General features: G+C 40.6%; 1 protein-coding gene across 1 annotated transcript in view; it reads right to left on the bottom strand.

The window, feature by feature from the left end:
• Lepr (leptin receptor) overlaps positions 1-17,470 on the bottom strand; it is a 35,486-nt gene extending 18,016 nt beyond the window's left edge. Inside the window, 11 exon segments of the mRNA XM_051171685.1 lie at positions 761-856; positions 2,195-2,377; positions 4,761-4,829; positions 4,832-4,976; positions 10,441-10,523; positions 10,638-10,726; positions 10,728-10,795; positions 12,157-12,305; positions 14,260-14,459; positions 16,806-16,923; positions 17,077-17,470. Coding sequence (XP_051027642.1) covers positions 761-856; positions 2,195-2,377; positions 4,761-4,829; positions 4,832-4,976; positions 10,441-10,523; positions 10,638-10,726; positions 10,728-10,795; positions 12,157-12,305; positions 14,260-14,459; positions 16,806-16,923; positions 17,077-17,455 — 1,579 coding nt within the window. The 5' untranslated portion in view covers positions 17,456-17,470.
• Positions 17,471-19,532: the final 2,062 nt, after the last annotated feature.

The following is a 19,532-nucleotide window of genomic DNA, read 5'->3' as shown; positions in this document are numbered from 1 at the left end:
CCTCAAGGCCTTGCCCTTCTCCTGGTGCTGTATCTAAGTAACACATTCCCTGATCATCACTTCCTTTATAGCAGTGGGACGTAAATCCCACAAAGACAGACTTATGTTCACCATTTGGTCTGCAGTCCTTAGAACAATGTTCAACAAATACTTGTTGAGTAATATATATTATTCAGAAGCAACTACAATGTTTCTCTTTTGAAAATCCTTTATTTAAGTTACTTGGATTTAATAACTTTAAAAGTAATAAAAAATTAAAACATGGGTAAGTACAGTAATCCAAACAGAGCATGCTCGGTGAATTTAATGATCAATTTTCAGACAAAAGAAAGAAAGGGAGAGAAAGAGTGAGAAAGGGAAAGAAAGAAAAAAAGAAAGAAAGAAAGAAAGAAAGAAAGAAAGAAAGAAAGAAAGAAAGAAATACCTTGAACAACCCAATGACACCTCTAGGTAAAAATCTCAGCTCTTCCATGATCCGATAAGGAAGAAATTAATCCAGTGATAGCATAACTGCCAACAAACCAGAAAGCACATAGAGAAAAACAAGTAAAGTAAGGCTGGCAGACACCTCATCAGGGAAAGCATTTGCAATGCAAGCCCAACAACCCATGTTCAATCCCGGGAACCTACAGTAGAAGGAGTGGGGTACCAAGGGTTGTCCCCTGGTCTGTACTTGAGTGTAAGGCACATGTGCAGAACATCAGTATCACACACACCACACACAAATACTTTTTAAAAAGGAAAATACATTTATTTTTACCTTCAGTGAAACCATTAATTATCTTTGGTTTTCCAACTCCTTCCATAAATACTGGGTAAAGGCTAAATTGATATTTCTCAATAGGAATAAAATTATCTGAAAAGAAAGTATAGCTCATGTTAAGTAAGAATGAAATCTATATAGAAAACTGCAGCCTATGCTATTGAAACACTAGTCACTATTTCAGGATTGACTTGATGACTAAAGGAATTTCAAAAATAACCTAAACACTCCAAGTTTGCTAGAAATGATATTGGTTTTCAAATAAGTTTTCAAACCTCTTAGAAACAAATAACTGTTTTCCAAGAGCATGTGCCAGGATGAGCCAGTTTGTTCAAATTCAAGGCATGTTTCCCTTTTTCCTGAGTTTCCTACTCCAGGACATCGGAGTAGGGACAGGCTCTCCCTTCTCCTGTCATCCTCAGAGTAGGGAGGATTCTCTTCCTAAGTGAGTTCAGCTTTCTTCGTTTTCCCCATTGAAAATAGCCTGCAAAGCCAGATGCAGTGGCACACACCTGTAATCCCAGAACTCAGGGAGGCAGAGGCAGGAGGATCTCTGTGAGTTCCAGGCCAGCCTGGTCTACAACGTGAGTCCAGGGCAGTCCAAAGCTACACAGAGGAACCCGTCTCGGACAAAAACCGAAAAAGAAAGTAGCCTGCAGATATCACTCAAAAAGACGTTCTCTGGTGTTATCTGAGCATCTCAATACATGGAGAAAGACGATCTGCGCAATGTTCAAGACAGATCTGGCAATGATTCCTGCAGATGATAATGATATAAGACCTGCGGCCCATAAGAGAAAAGGCTCTGAGAAGCCTGCATCTGTCATCCCTCTGGCTTACAGTATAGAGTAACCAGCTATAGCGGTGACAGTGACCTTGGTTCCTTGCTTGTACTGTGCAAATAAATTCACCTTGAGGCCAAATTCTAGATGCCTGCAGCTGTTACTGCTCTTGGCTTTACCTCTCAGAGTAACTGGCTGCTCTTGCAATGATAACACTGACCTAGGTCAGCAGGTCCAGAGTCCTCAGACTTCTAACCTAGCCAGCCCCTCACTGCTTAATGGCATTATAATTGAGGTACTGAGGTGGAGGGAAATCTGGCATTAGACCTTAGAAGACATTAAAAAGCAAGACAGAATCAATATGAGCTCAACTAAGTAAATACCTCACATACACTTATAAAAGGTTACACGATCATCACATATTCTGACAGAAAGGGTTGGGGAGAAGATATAAGGCATCTGATTGCATCTGCATAAAACATAAAAGAAACGCTCACAGAAATTCAGCAAATGTTCTGATGGGGCAATCAGATTATAATTCAGTTGGTAGCTCTTGGCACCCTCATTTTGAGGTTGTCATTAACCAATTTCTTATCTGAATTGCCATCTATAGTGCCATACTAAGCCAGGAAAAGTACTGGACACATACCATGGATATAATACTTCTTGACGTTCAAAGGGATTCTAAGCCATTTCATTCCATCATCTTCATTAAGATTCCTCCACTCGATAACCAGGTATAATAGATTGTAATCAGCAGGGGACAGTGTCCAGGACAGGATCACACAACTGCTGCTCAGCGGGTAAGCACTGAGTGACTGCACAACACTCACTGAGGGGAAGAAAAGGAGGTTATTTTCAATTCAAGATAAATGAAAATCTGCTAACGGTCTTGAGAAATGGCAGGTGAACGGAGAAGGAAGAGGAGGCAGAGGATTTATACAAACAGCATGGAAATCACACAAGCAGAACGCAAGGGGTCTGTGACATGGAGAAGAAGAGGGATTCTGCCTCAGATCTAAACGTGGAGTTTTGATAGGGTCAAAATTGTTCTCAGCTGCAATCCCACACAAGTCTATTAATCATGCTCTCCAATTCTCCCCTGCTCTTCTCTCCCACTGGTGAGTGACTCTTTCAAAGAATCCCCTTGGCAGAGCCCCTTCTGAAGGTCTCAGTGCATTTCCACCTATGAAGAGGCCATTCCTATGATGCCAACACGACCCTCGCATGGGCCATATCTCAACCCACTCTTGGCTGAGTGTGTTTCTCCATGCAGAAGCCACCCTTGTTTTACTTTACCTCTTCCCCTGAGCAATGAAAACATGACCAGCTGTGCATCTGCTGGAAGCTGAGACTTCCCCCACCCCAAACCTATGGGAGGAAATTTAGTTTGCAATCGACATTATTTTCCTAAGATGGCTTCTCTACCCTCCATCCAAGATCAAGCGCCTGTTCACTTTGTTTCCAAAAATCATACTCCTCTCCAGGCACGGTGGCAAATGCCTTCTGTCCCAGGACTGACAGAACAGAGAGACAAGTAGAGCTCCGTGAGCTTGGTCTACACAGTGGGTTCCAGGCCAGCCAGTGCTACACAATGAGACCCTGCCTCAATCCCCAGGACCCACATAAAGGTGGAAGATGAAATCAACTCTATTAAGTTGTCCTCTGACCTCCACACACTCACTGTAGTATGCATGCCCAGAAACATGCACACATTGACAAAGACATACGGTGATAATTTTAATTGAAAAGTATAAATGATTCTGAAAGTTTTAGAATGTGGCCTGAACTTTAAAGAAGGAATATGACATATTTAAGCAATTAGAAACTTCATGAAAGAAGTGACTCTTGGAAAGGTTAGCAGGTTGGTAAAGTTGCCAGAAGGTGAGTGTTTTCTATTTAAAATGGTATTCTTGATACACAATCCAGATTAGAAGCTCCTTTTCTGTGTGACTCTTGGGCCAGCAAGATGTCCCAGCAGGTAAAGGCACCAGCACCAAGTCTGACAACCTGCATTATGTTTCCTAGAACACGCATGTGGGAAGGAGAAATCTAACTCTCACAAGTTGTACTCTGAATTCTACATACATACTCTGACATTTAAATGGAAAGTATCAATGCTCAGAACAATCAAATATATCAACATTAATGAAGGTGAGGTGTTCACTACTCACAAAGTTCACAACAGTTTCAATGTCTCAGCAATTAATTTGAGTCCATATAGCTTATCATGCTACTGCTAAAATACACAGTATTTCATATATAAGTATTAAAAATATACCTCATGAAAATGTATACCATAATATGTAGTGAGTAGTTATAGAATATTTATATAACAAAATACTTATATTTAAATATAAAATGTTCTATATTCTAATTTTTAGAGAGTGACCCACCTTTTATTCCAAATGGTTTAAGTATTAGATTCACTAGAACATTCTATTGCTAATACTGCTGTTTCAGATATGTTCTACCAGATGAACATAATTGGTTTTGGTTGGCAATCTATTTCTCACTGGAGAAGAGAGAAGTATGAATGGTGCATCTTAGACTGTTCAGAGGATAATTTACACAAGAAGGGTTGTGCAGAGGTTACATACTAAAAGGGGTATCCAAGCCCAACTAATACATTAGCAGGGCATCCTGCACATCTAAGGCTCCGGGGAAAACCATGGAATAGAAGAAGGAAGTACTGTAGGAGCTGAGGACATACTGTCAATAGTGTCCCCTGGACATAAACTCTAAACAATATGGTTGCCTGAATAAGAACAATATAAATGACAATGCTAGTTGACATGCCAGTGTTGACAGGGGAAATTCCACATGGACGCACCCTAGATGAAGAGCTATAGGTGATCAGGGTCTGCTGAGAGAGGAAGAGGCAGTCTTCTTCAGGGTCGAGTTTCCTCACAGACTGACTAATCCCAATTGGTCAGCCCTGGGCACATGTACAAAAGAGCAAAGCTGAACAGGATCAGTAAGTTATGTTTATGTGCATAATAAAGAATAAATATGAGATTATGAATTTTGGAGGGGGTTCATGGGAGGAGTTGGAGGGGAGGGGGGCAAGAATGATGTGGATGCAGGGCTATAGGACAAGATGTGGCAAGCAGGCCACATCACTGTCTAATAGTGGGGCTGAAATAAAAAAGGAACAAGACATGACAACATAAAAAAAATGACTGGGTGGTCAGCCGCCCCTCGGCATCTCTTACCTTTGCTCATGGGCCATGAGAAGGTTAGGTTGAAATTGGCAAGGGAAGCACCAATGGAATTAATGGCAGAACTGTGACCGTGTGTGCTTGCTCTGCCCACAGGAAAGTGAGATTGGTCTGCTTTCCTGCGTCTTCTGACCACATCCCATTGTGGGCATTATGGTGCTGCACCACATACCTCCTCACGCTGCACAGTGAGGCATTGCTCATCAGGGGCTGCAGCAAACACAAAACTTAATTAGCACCCGGACCACTGTGGTCATATGAACTGAGCTTATGGATGTCTTACACACACATTCCCACCAGGAAACAGGAGTTAGACCGGGGCAGGCACTGCTCAATCTAGTAATGAGAGCTTGGGGAGCGAGAGAGTGGGAACTGAGAAACAGTAGGTATGTATAAGGCATGCAGACAAGGAAAAATTTTCCTCTTGTTTTCTTCAGACCTAGTGACTAAATCCCTTCAAGATAATGAAGTGAGAACACAAGTAAGACATTTGAAATACTAAGAACACACAGGAAATGCTAAGCGTTTCCACTGTAGTCACAGAGAAAAACTGACATAGGAAGGTTCCTCGTCTAACAAGCAGGGGAAGGTTCTGCTCAGAAGAAAGAAACCAGGAAGTTCGGGTGTTTATTGCCATTTCGAGAACCCAAACAAATTAAATCTGCCACTGTTCCTCCCAGGATGTGCTCAGAAGACAGTCCAGAGCAAGAAGAGTTTTTGAAAAAAAACAAACAAACAAAATGGGGCTGGAGAGTTGACTCAGTCTTTTCTTCCAACAGTCCTGAGTTCAACTCCCAGCAGCCATATGGTGGCTCAAAACCATCTACAGTGAGATCTGGTGCCCTCTTCTGGTGTGTGGGCAGAATCCTGTATAAATAATAAATAAAAAAAATATCTTTTATAACAAAAAACAAATGAAACCTTGAAGGTTAACAAATAACAGAAGTTTTTCTGGGCAGCATATGTGACCTGCGTATTTCGGTCCCATAGTTTTATTATATATTATGTATGTATGTATGTATGTATGTATGTATGTATGTATGTATGTATAAATCATACCATGTTATGGACGACTCCTGTATAAAACACATAGCAGCTCCAATGCTGCACATCCACTGTGGAGAGTCCAGCATGGCTTCATTTCTCAGTAACCACCTATATTGCAGGTAAAACTGAATGCTGCCCAGTCCCTTAGAAAACTACAACAAGCTGAGTTTTATTAAAAAAAAAAAAAAAAAAAGACTAGAATAGGTGTCTCCAAGTCACAAGTGACAGAGACACACTCACACAGATGCATGTATCCTGCAGTGGCAGACCCTCATGGGTGGCAGGGTGGAGGCATGATGTGAGGAACCACCATAAGAAAAAAAAAAAAAAGCTGTACAGAAGCACTAGTCTTATTTTATCTGAAAAACATCCATGCCATTTTATGTGTTGATATTTATTTTTGTAATCATAAGTAAAAAAAAATCAAAGCTATCATAAGATGTTCATGGCTCACCTCTACATTTCCCACCCCAAGCCTAAAATAAACTTTTCTCTCAATTCCTGATTTCCTTGACTGGATAATAGTGTTAGAAACATTCCCCTTTCCAAGACTGTCTTACCTTTCAGGCCATCTTAGCTTACAAACTCAGGAGTATATGCATGTATACAAGCCCCTGGACATACACATATCTCTAAATGTTTCTTTAAGCTTAGCATGAGCTGATCTGTAATTCAAATCTATGAGTACACGAATCATTCTGGCTGACTCCCTTGCTGGTTTGGAGCCTTCCAGGAGAGCAGTGAAAAATGGGCTCACCTCCATTCACCTTCCTAACTTTTCCATTCCACAATAAACATATACTGCATCCCTAGAAGAAATGTACAAATCCGAAGTATCTATGTAGTGTCTCACATCTTTCGCCCTCCAGATTCATTTCCAAGACTAATTAGGCCTTTTTCTTTGCTACCCTGAGTGAGGTAATTTCATACACTTGTGACAGAGATACCCTAGTCATAGTCTGTATTTCACCCTGGAATCTTCCAGTCTATGATAATTTTTTTTAATCTGTGTGCTTTAAGGTTTAACCTTTGTCCTACGAAGTTTTGAGTTTGGGTAAATATGCCTACCACCTCAGCATTCTATAGAAGAGTCTCTTTGGAATAATAATTATGAAGGCAGTGGTCTGAATAACGTATATGCAAGTTTTCATATAGGGAAAGTTTTCGAGTCACCCAGGGAAGCATCTTTGAGCAAGATGCTCCATCAAGGCTACATTTAACTTGCACAGTGGCTGCACACATTTGCATTTCCACTAGCAACAAACCAAGTTTCTTGCTGTCCTGTATTCTCAACCAGTAATTTGGAATATCTTTAAGAATAATTAACCATTCTAATCTATACGGAATCATATTTCATTGTTGTTTTACTTTATATGCTGTGTCCATATTTTTGTTGGGCTATTTGTTTTCTTACTGTTGAAACTGAAGCATCCTCGCCACAATGAACCTTTCATTCTCTTGACAGTATTTCATGGGGCCAGAATTTATTTTAATAAAGTTCAACTTATCAACACTTAAAAAACTAAGAATAGGGTTGGCAAGACTGCTAGTATAAACGCCTTTGCCACCAAACTTGATGGCTTGTGTTTGATCATCAGAACTCAACTCTGAGAGAGAGAGAGAGAGAGAGAGAGAGAGAGAGAGAGAGAGAGAGAGAGAGAACCAATGTCTGTAAATTGTCCTCTGACTCCATACCTGTGTCAGGGGTACTCAAGTGTTTACACAGCACACACTAAGCAAACAACAAATACATGAATGTTAAAAATGTTTGTTTGCTTGTTTGTTTGTTTTAATTAACACCTCCAATGATGGAGGTGTGCCAGAGACATGGCTCAATTCAAAGAGGCTCTGATGACCGGGGCAGGAAAACCGGGAAAACAAGTGGGCATCTCTAACCCTGGCATCCAATCTTGCTGCAACCCATGACTCCTGAAGAGCTAACATGATGCCTGAGAAGTTTCAGATCTGGAAGCAGTTTGAATTCCAGGTGTTTGATTAGAAATGTATTACTGTAAAGAATGTACAAGTATCCCAAAATCCAAAACCTCTAAAAGTATTTTCATTAAAAAAAAAAAAATACTCAGTCCATATTAGAGTATAACCCAATGCATAACTAAATACTCACATTCCTCACTGACACAAATAATTGGATAAATGAATGTGATGCAAGATAGAATCTGCCATGAGAAAGAATTCTAAATCATTTTTTCTAGATTCTCTACTCACAACCAGCTTGTCATGGTGACTTCATTCCAAAAAGTACAACACAAAAAGGGAGTCACCATACAGCAAGAGGCTACACCATTCTCAAAGCTACCTGAGCAAGATTCACGTCAGCTCTGCTGTCCTAGGGTAGTATGTAGCCTTAATATAGCATGACAAAATGTTGCTTTAAAAATGTGTGCTTTCTACCCCAAACCCATAGGACAATCTAATCATGAGCAAACATCAGAACATTTGGGAAAAATTATACAAAATTCTAACTTGGCTGGAATCAGTTATGAACTTTAATTACAATGACATCAGAATTTTTAAATTAACTGTAACAAATGCATCATATTAATGCAAGATGTTATTTGTAAAGAAAATAGGATATGGGGATTTGAGGAAATTCTCTATGTTCTTTGGTATTTTTATATTAGTCTAAACCTATCTTAAAATTTTTATATGTAAAAATGTCAGAGATTGTTACTTTTAAAAGCAACATTTATTGTGTGTGTGAGTGTGTGTATATGTGTGTGTGTGTGTGTGTGTGTGTGTGTGTGTGTGTGTGTGTTAATACCATGGCACACATGTGGAGGCCAAAGCACACCTTTTGGAAGTCACTTCTGCTCTTCCACCATGTAGATTCCAGGGACCAATCTCAGGTTATGATGTTTGGTGACAAGTGTCTTTATCCACTGAGCCATCTTGCCAGAAGTTCAGAACTTGTTTTTCAATGCACGTATTCTTACCCTGTGACTCTGTGAGATGTTGACTGCATAGCCTGCACACCCTTAGAAAACTTCACTCCAGTGTTAGAACCTAGATTAGGGAACTGATATGATTTGGTTTTGACTATCTCTCCCAAAGCCATTTGGTAAATGTTTACCACCAACCTGCCATGCTGTCGGGAAGACCTTAGGCCCTAGTGAAAAGGAGTAAGGTCTTTAGAGGAACTCCTCGAAGGGCTGTTGGACCCTTCTCTTTCTCTTTTCTCTTTTTCATGTCCCTGACATTAGGAGGGGTATGTGTCAGTTTCTTTAGCCATGTGCTCCCACCATAATGGCCCCAAAGTAAAGGCACCAATAAAACACAGAGCTTTGGAACCCTGAGCCAAGGTAAGCCTTTCTTCCTTATAAGCTGTTTATCACAGAGGCTTTGCTAGTGATGCAACCTTGACTGACACAGGGACCATAATCACTAAAATACTACTCAGCTTAGGAAACCAAAGCAACACAAAGGAGAAACCAAGCTAATAAAAGAGCATGCGTCCAAGGAAAGGAATTCAAGTACTTTGAGAGACAGCAGGCTAATAAAGACACTCTCAGATCAACCCTGAGGAATATACATTGTTCTACTGTCCAATATGACTACTATCAGCCACTTGTGGCCATTTAAGTATAAGTTAATTCAACTAAGTAAAAAGTGAAAATTTAGGTTTTGTATCACTCGAGACACAAGTAAAGCCATAAAGTGACAGGTGGCCGCCATGTTGGACGATGCACATACAAACTGTTCTTGTCATTACAGAAAGTCCCACCAGGCACCATCACTGAGGAAACATAAGGACCGAGGCATAAGGAAAGCATGGGAACTGCCTGGATAAAAGAGCCACTGCTCTGTTCAAGGGCACAATGGAGTGTGAGGAAGGAGAGGAGGTCAGCTGTAGCCTGGGCCAGGGGCAGTCATTACAGCTATGAGGAGATAAAGATAAGGTTTCTCAGATTCTGTTCCTGGCTGACCCTACCAAACTCTGAGCCATATCACTGCTCATCCCTCTCTGCAGAAACCCTCAATATCTAACAAATATCAGCATCAACTCTTAATGTTACTTTCAAGTAAAAAGGTCAAAATGAAAGCCAATTTAGAAGTTGTACTACCATGTAAACAAAGTTATAGTAACTGGAATTACAAAATTAAGTGGACGCAAGCTCTTATATACCCCAATTTTTATATAGATCAATAAAGCATTTTAAAACTTGCACTAACTTCCTTCCTCGTGGGGACTGAGATTGATTTCACATTTATATAATAAACACAACATTGCCTACCTTGTGTATTTTACTCCCAAATCAGACTTTGAGGGCCAAGGCCATGTTTACATTGTTCAGGATTCAATCGAAACCAGATTGTGAACTTAAAGTAACACTAATTTTCATTTAGTAATCTTATCCTAATACAGTTGAAAATATGAAGCTCAAAGAGTTCAAGACTTTGCCAGAACTGGAATGACACAATTATAATTGAACTGAGAAAGTGATAAAGGCACCCGGTGATGCCAATATTCTGGACACTCAGCCCTGAACAACCCCACCTCCCCATGCTTTAAATAAAGGGTCATCTGTGAGATAAATAATAGCAGGGTTCTAAGGAAAGCATAGACAAACATAACTTTCGAATACACTAAAACAGAAATAGGAAATACCTTCCAGAGCAAGGTGACATTTCTCTCCTTCTTAGTGACATCGCCATCCATTATTCTCCAAAACTCAGGTCCTCGCAAAGGAACTGCGGAATGACAAGGGACCCAAGTTGGAGCGCGGCCTTGGACGGGATGCGTTCAGTCACTTGTGAAGCACCCATTCCCGTGCTTTCAAGAAACAGTAAGAAATGTCCACAGACCTTTTACGTCCATGATAAGCGTATAGCCCGGGCTGCTCCAGTTACTCCAATACCCGAGGCCATCCAAGCGCCTGCAGCGCACCTGCGCCATACACTGCACACAGGTCTGGCACTGGCAGGCTGGCCGACTTTGATTTTGCATCAAATACATCATGTATCTGTAAAGGCAGTCACACTGTTAACACATGTGCCTCCCATGGGTCCTGATGCACTTTTACTTTAGAACTTAACACTATTCCAAACTTAAGATAGAGCAATATTGTATTTTCCCACTTCAGAAACACATGAAGTTTGGCCAGTCAAAGGAATGCTGCTTCCCACATCTGCTCACTCCTGTGGTCAACTTGCTGTATTGACAAGGTCAATTCCAAACACACTCTTGCTGCACTGCTAATCCTTGTCCTCTGATCCTCTCTCTACCACAAAGACAAGAATTCTAACATGGTGATCAGATGGGACCTTCTCCAGAGAACCAAACGGATAAGACTCACATACACTGCAACTGAGGTGACCGTGCTAATGAGGTAGTCACAGTTTCTCGTATTTCCAGTCTTAGCAAGCCGCTGGTGCAAAAGTGACATAAGCTTTCCCATATGCACACTCGACGTTGTGATTTAAAAGAAAAAAAATCTGCCCCATGCTACTGAAAGATATCAGAAGACCTTAGAAAAAATGTGAGTCCCTGGAAAAATGAGTGTGGAAAATTGGATGAAATACGGCAAACGTTTCTCCAACGAAGGCCTTTCTGTAAACCTTTAAAGTCATAAACTACATCACTACACTAAAAAGGTAAAACAAAGCAGGGTTTCTTGAGCCTGTTTAACCACGCAATCTCTTTTTCACAGGACAGTTCATTGGGGAAATGTCCCATGAAGAATCCTTTGGGAAATGCTAGGATCAAGCCATTTTTGTTCCTTATAAGGATTAAATTTTGACACAGTACAGGAGAGTATACTTCTTGTATATATATTCTATGAATAATGTAATGCATTGAGACTCCAAAACACTGTAAGATGCCACGTCTAACTCTCAGCAGTTGTGATCATCTACACGAGATATGCGTGAGGTTAATCACAGAAGAAAAAGGGTTCAAGACCCCTCTTCTCCATGGGGATTTTACTGCTGCTGAGGGACAATGAGACAGTCTCCTTACTGGCATAGCCACTGATGTTTACCAAAGATGCAGAAGAGCAACTGGGTAGGGAGAGGAGGGGAGTCAGTGGTAAGGGGATAAGAGGTGGTAAGAAAGGGTAAATATGATCAAATATACCGTAATGAAACCCAGTATTAACTATGACTAGCATATGCTCATAAAACACTACTAAATAGCATTTAGTAGTCCCAGCACTTGGGAGGCTAAAGCAGCAGGGTTCACAAGTTCAAGGCCAGTCTTAGCTACGGAGCGATTTTTGAGGCTAGCCTGAGCTATACAGAGAAAATTCAATTGAGGTGGAGAGAGGGGCAGGGAGGGAGAGAGAGAGATTAGATGAGAAGAAAACATTTTGAAGTAAAAAAGTACCTTCCATTGCATTTCTTTTCCACTTAAGCCATATCGAATCTGGAACTGAAGGTTATTCTCTGGAAAGACTGGCTTTTCCCAAGATATTTTCAGTAAGCCAATGTTTACGGTAATTTCTGCTTTCACACTAGAAGGAGGTAGTGGTTTTACTAGAAATTAAAAAATATAGATATTATGTAACAGTAACTTAAACAGCAATGTTAACCATCTTTCTACTTCATGTTTCTAAAGCAGCATCCTTTCTAAACTCTTGTCTCTACTGTGGGGAGTACCCCATGAACGGAGCAATGGGTTCAGTTGCTATAGCAACGTGTCAAATGTTTAAGTACTACACTTTCACACCAGCTGGCAAGAAACTTTTCTCCTAAGGGCATCCCTTCCTATCTCGGATCCCATCAGCTCCCCTCCACAGCTGCCATGAGCCAGCATCTAACAGGTTAACACCAGGTAGAGCCCAAGGTCTCCAGGATGATGGCCCAGGATGCTCCTCTTCTTTCCTGTTTTGATGGGTACCTCTGCCACTCAACTATCCAAAGAGCGATGGATGGCCCTTGACTGGAATAAGAGGTACACAACTCTAGTGGCTGAGAGGAATAAAGCCCATAAATTGAGAAACCACAGTTAGGGCCATGTACAGGCATTGTATAGGGGAAATTAGGACAAACCTCTGTAGATATTCCCGGTCTACCCCCTCAACCTGTTGATTCCATTAAGTGCTGTAAATCAGGGCACTGTTGATTCATAGGGAACAAGGATTGCACAATGTAAGTGCTTAGCATCACTCTCTTCTTCCAAGTGCCACTTCTAACAACAACCACTGTGTAAAAAGTGTAGTCTCTTGTTTGGCCAGTGCTCGTTGTTCACTTAAGACACCAAAACTAGTACTGTAGAACATTCCGGACAAAACACCTCAAGCACGCCCAGCAGGAGTGTACGCTCTGACCACAGTGACGCACACATGGGCAGTATGGAGAGCTACACACAGCTAATGGGTGATATAAAATGTTTTTGTGCCTAATCCAAGTTTTAAAAGCCTGGAATACATGAGATTTACCCCACCCCACCCCACCCCCGAAGCCTAATTTCCACATTCCTCTCTTCCTAAGGCAAGATGAGCCTGACTTAAACTCTTTGCTTTAGTCCTGGGAAGCAGAACACTCAGTGTTATCCAGATAGCATGTTGTCGACTCCATGTTGTGTGTGAATGTGTTCATGGACCTTTATTATGCTGAAATACTGAGTTATAGGAAATGCACCAATTGCGGTAAAAAAAAAAAAACCACAGTGGAATTGTGCAAAGGAAAAGATAATCAATTCATTGGACATGTATATCAAAAACAGATCTAATAGTTAAAGTAAATTTATCCTATATTTAACACAATATGGATTCTACTTCGAATGTGTACTGGTTAATTGAAAAAAATATACTGTTTTGGGCATAATTTCCTAACAAAACAATGTATAGCAACAAAAAAAGTGATCAGAAAAGGTTTATTTCTCGAACATTCCACATTGACTTTGGAAGAATACATCCAATGTCTCAAAGGCTCTTTGAATACTTTAATCTCAATGTACTTTTTGAAAATTTGTCAATATCACTATAGATCTCACTATCTTTTGCCAAGTTTCTTCACTTCCTTTGGATCTTTTTAAATGTCTCTACCTAGCCTGGCCAATTAAAGGCCTTAAAGTATGGCTACTCAGATTACAAAGCCTTCAGACTATCCAAACAAAACTTTCAGATTAAAAATAGCAAATGCTTTCAGAACTTCGCTGCAGGGATATTTGACATTTTATATTTAAAAAAAACTCATAAAATTGCAGTCACACAACTCATCAAGTGCTATATGGAAATGTCCAACTATTATGAATCTATTATCCACATTTATAAACAAACATGCTGCAAATAATATAAAAATAAGCTCAAAATGGTAAAAAAAAAAAAAAAACAAAACAAAACAAAACCCTCAAAACTAGGAAGCTTCTAAGGCCAATCATCTTGTAAATTTCTTTATAAACAGAAACATTTTTTTCTCCAAAATCTAGTGTGGTTAGAAAATGACATCCAAATCTAAGGAAAATACACAATGCAGTCTGACATACCTACGGAGTCAGGAAGGACGCATGTCGGTGGAGAGTCAAGCAAACCTAAAGAGTGGTTGATCCTGATCCACATTGTATAGCCAGATAATAGGAAGATCGGCTGGAAAACACACTCATAGAAGCCATCCCTCTGCAAGATGCAGTGTTTGGGCTCAGACGTAGGATGAATAGAGGGACTATCAGAACAGTACAGGCTGCTCCTTAAAGATATTTTTTTAAAAAAATAGCCAGTTAACATACAGTATTGATAAGAGGAAGAAGACATTTTAGAAGTATTATTTATTTGTTTTCATGATCATTTTCTCTGTGTACAGATTGATGTCGGGACTAGGAAGGCACCCGTGCTCTCCCAGCTTTATCTGGGTCTTAGTCTTTCCACAAACTGTAACTCCACAAAAGCACCACAGGAGCAATGCGTAGTGCGGGAAGTCAGAAGAGTGAGCAAGAACTAAGTTATGAACAGACCTGCAGGACTGTGTGGTTACGCTAGGCCAACGGCTCTCAACTCTCCTAATGCCGCAGCCTTTTAATACAGTTCCCCATGTTGTGGTGACCCCAACCACATAATTATTTTCATTGCTACTTTATAACTTTAATTTTGCTACTGTAAAGAATCACAACGTCAATATTTTTGGAACTAGAGGTTAGTCAAAGGGTTGGGAACTCCTATGCTAGAGGCCGGAATTGGTGACATGATTGTTGAAATAAGGATCAAAATTAGAATTGAGGGGGACTCCTGGGGTGGATGGAGAGCAGGTTCTTGCTTTACCCAGTGAGTTAACTTCCAACAGAAATCAGGAATGCAACTGATGGTGATGTTTGGCCTGACGGGCAGTTCTCTAAGACTTCCCAGTCCAAACTGATGTGATGAAAATAATACCAAACCCTGCTCCATACATGAATGGTGGGAAATACATTATTCATTTTTCTCAGAAATGATTTTTTCATACATTCGGAGTCTTAATCAACCTACATCCTCACAGCACACCATACATTTCTTGAAGACACAGTCCTTCTGTCGCTATTTGCTCTGAAATGGTGTTTAAGTGACTAAAGCTCTGACTACACTCCACAGAGACGAAACTGAGAAGGAAACAGAAAATGGAAACACTAAAGTCTTTTCTCATTTACCATCTTTGCAATATTTTCCCCTCAAGATTATCAGTGCGTGTGTGTAGATAATAATGCTGAGAGAAAGCAACAACTGAGGGAAGTGTAATCACTAGTGGGTAGCAAAACAGTAGTGCAGAAACACAGTGGCGAAGGTCTGACTTGGGAAGATGAGCGTCATCGTCATCACAGCAGTTACCGTTTATTGACTGCCCCAAGATAAGGCTTCCTAGAGGAGTTGTACTCTTCAATTACAATGAAATGACATGTCATTAGTTTCACCTGAAAACCATGTGAGTCCTACCATTTACAGGCAAGAAAATTAACACTTGGGAGGCTCAAAATCTCATTACACATTTATAGTTGGTTACATGGCCACCCTGCGGATCCAGACGCTAAGGGAGCTGTGCGGCTTAGAAATGGGTTTCTGCAGACATTTGTTTGCATGTGAAAATGCATGGGAAGACATATATACTAAAACCGCCTATCATGAACTTTCAGTCGGCTTAAAGATATTCATAGCATACAGGATAAAGGCAACAATTTTTCACATTTAAGAGATGTAGAAATTGCCAGTTTCCTTCGAATACTGCAGAGGGGTTTGACTCAGAACAAGAGGCACAGAGTTCAGATAACAAGGTTTGAGAGAAGGGAGATATTTTCTGAGTTATTTTAGATTTTGAGAACAATGGACACCTTGTACAAACTGAACATTTTCAATACAGATTTAAATATCAGAGCACAGAGTATAGTGCAGTAAGCACACTGGACAACTACCATGGGAGGCTTTACAAACAAGGATGTTTGTACCTTCCCACCAGCGAGACATGGTTAAGACATTCGTGTAGGAAAAGGGGAATACAATATGGAGATGGCTTAAATTCTTTTTAAACAAAGAGGGGTGAAAATAAATAAGCACAAAATTCTCTTAAAAGAACCAATTACCTCTATTAACTACTGCATGCTTTCTAATGTAGTTCACTTCATTCTAAAAAAAAAAAAAAAGCAATCGCATCTTGTGGAATCTTCTCCTCTGACTCCTTCTTCTAAATCACTGACCTTTAGTTGAGTGATATGAAACCTAAAATTCTGCTCAGCCAACGTGAACCCGTTCTCTGAGTCAAACTACACTGTGTATGAAATAACACCCTTGCCTCTCCTTCATGTCACTCAAGAGTCAAAAGGTAATTCCAGGAAATTGCCTGGCAGACATGATAATATGACTTTAAAACAAAATACATTTTTTTAAAAAGCCTTCGGTGTGAATGTTTTTGAAAGATTACAATTATGTAACCCCTCACAATTTTCTAACGAATTATATTCAAACTGCTGCACAGAGAGAAAAATGTGCCAGATTTCTGCCGTAGTAATCTATTAACAGAAAATGTAACTGTGCCATGGGCCGAGAAAAACAAAGAAACCAATATAACACATACCTGTGATACCGCAACTGCACAGTACTTCCCACGAGTGATTGGATTGTGCTGGGTGACCATCTGCAAGTCATTTTAGTTAAGTACCCATCAGTTTCACATGATATATTGATATTGACATCTATTTAAAACACATTAAAATATTAATATAAAGTAAAAACACCAAAGATCATGAAAAAAAACATTTTCCTTACATCTTTAATAGGACTCTAGCACAGTCCATGGTGACAAGTGACCTTATGGGACAGAATGAACGAGGCCCTGGGATTCTTACCGATCACATACAGTTCGGCGTAGCGGTGGTGGCACTCCTGCTCACTGCAGCAGTACACTGCGTCATAGGCAAACTTCCCGCGAGGTCGGGTGGCTTTCAAGTTGGAGAACGTAACTTTGCTAACGTGGTCACCCACAACGCTATACTGCGTTTCAGGGATTTTCTCAGCCAGATTCATCCACCAAACTATCTGCTTTGAGGAAATAATTTGGTTTTGATCTTTGTAGATGCAATGAAAGGAAGCATTCGAGCCAACGCTTGTCAGGATTTTGGGTGGAAAGTACATGACATCTGTAACAAAGAGAGAAAGGCGGGTATTCAGATGGAAACAGAAACCATCATGTGAGCTGTCCATATGACAGGAAAGAGGTTCCCACATCCCCGGTTACCCTGCCAAAACCAAATAAGTCCACTGCGAAGCTGGCTGATGCTATGGAGAGCCCTCTGAGCCTTGGGAACCCTGCTCTCAGCTGCATAGCTTCTCAACGTGGAGTTTATTCATTCGAACTAGTTTTACAAATGGTCTTTCCAAGTGACAGGCAACAGGACTAAGTGAAGTTATCACATGCTTGCACAATAATTCATTTCCTCCAGGATATTAAAATTGAATGTGCATGTATGGGCACGCACGCACTTGCGTGCACACACAGAGAGAGAGAGAGAGAGAGAGAGAGAGAGAGAGAGAGAGAGAGAGTAAATAAATAAGTGTTAAAGAAAAAGGAGGGGACAAGTGAGATGGCTCAGCAGGTAAAGGTGCTTGCCAACAAGCCTGATGACCTGAGTTCAATCCCTGACTGACATGATGGAATGAAAACTGACAGCTGGGCATGGTGGCGCGTGCCGTTAATCCCAGCCACTCAGGAGGCAGAGACAGGTGGATCTCTGAGTTCGAAACCAGCCTGGTCTACAGGGTGAGTCTAGGACAGCCAGGGCTGTTACACAGACAAACCCTGTATCAAAAAACAAACAAAAAAAAAGGAAGGAATGAGAGAACTGACTCCCACAAGTTGTCCTATAACCTGAACATGGGCATCACGCTCAACATGCAAAATGTAACTTTAAAATTTCAAGAGAATCAATGAAACATAGTATATGTTCTTAGCACAAACAAATAACTATGGCACAAATATTGAAGAAAGGGGGGTAGGTATTGCTTTCTTCAGAGTTATGAAAGACTCTAATAAACATGTAAAGAAATAGGTACACATTTTCTCTGTAATATCATGCTGAATTTACAGCAATGGTTTTATTCGTACTGTTCACACTGGATACCTGCAATAACCATAGCTATGGTAACAGGAACAGCATAGACTGAACACCACATCACGGGCAGCAGCTGGGGCACTAGACTATGGGCGTAAGTGAGTGTGATCCCAGCCTAAAGAACATGTAGGGTCCATGTGAACGGAGCTCACTGCTGACCCGCACCTGTCACACACCTGAGAGATGCCAGCTCCATGGCCTCACCACTCACTGTCTCAAGCCTCAGAGTCACGCTACCTTCTACAAAGTGTAGATTGATGCTCGTAATTGGGGCTCTTCGTTAACAGATTTTTTGTAAACCTTCAAGATGTTTTAGTTTAACATCAAATGCATCTAGTGAGGCTTAATCGAGAACTAAAGTTAGAATGTATATGGTTTGTGATTGATTAAATGCTTAAATCTAAGCTTTAAAACAAAAAAAAAGTGACAATCTCGGGGCTGGAGAGATGGCTCAGTGATTGATTAAGAGCACCGGCTGCTCTTCCAGAAGTCCTCGTTCAATTCCCTGCAACCATAACCATGTGTAATGGGAACTGATGCCCTGTCCTGTCCTACAGGCGTACATCCAAATAGAGCACTCCTCTGCATAAAGAAACACTTGAAACATGACATTCTATAAAGATCGGGTAGCTTTACCTAAACTGTGTTTATTTAATACACCCTTTCATTCCAGGGCAGCTGCTGATTCTTCTCTGAAGAAAACATGGGGCTGGGGAGATGGCTCAGAGGTTAAGAGCACTTACTGCTCTTCCAGAGGTCCTGAGTTCAATTCCCAGCAATCACATGGTGGTTTAACCATCTATAATGTGGTCTGATGCCCTCTTCTGGCCTGCAGGTGTACATGCAGGCAAAGCACTGTATGCATAATAAATAAATCGTAAGAAAGAAAGAAAGAAAGAAAGAAAGAAAGAAAGAAAGAAAGAAGAAAGAGAAAGAAAGAAAGAAAGAAAGAGAGAGAGAGAAAAACACGTGGAGCCTGCTCACAGATTCATCAGCACGGATGGTACTTAAACAGAATACTTGTGGGAGCTTCTTAAGTAGATAAGTCTTTGTCCTCACTGCAAGCATCTGAGTTTTGTTCTTAGTGGTGATTCTTTTTTTTCTTAAACCTCCTAGTAGCCCTCAGAGGTAGTTAAGCCATTCAAGATTTTGAGGCAGCATTATGGTCAAGAACATAAATGCCTCCAAGAGCT

The sequence above is a fragment of the Acomys russatus genome, chromosome 29 (genome assembly GCF_903995435.1).
Source record: "Acomys russatus chromosome 29, mAcoRus1.1, whole genome shotgun sequence".
Lineage (NCBI taxonomy): Eukaryota > Metazoa > Chordata > Mammalia > Rodentia > Muridae > Acomys > Acomys russatus.
This window is presented reverse-complemented; position numbering and strand designations above follow the sequence as displayed.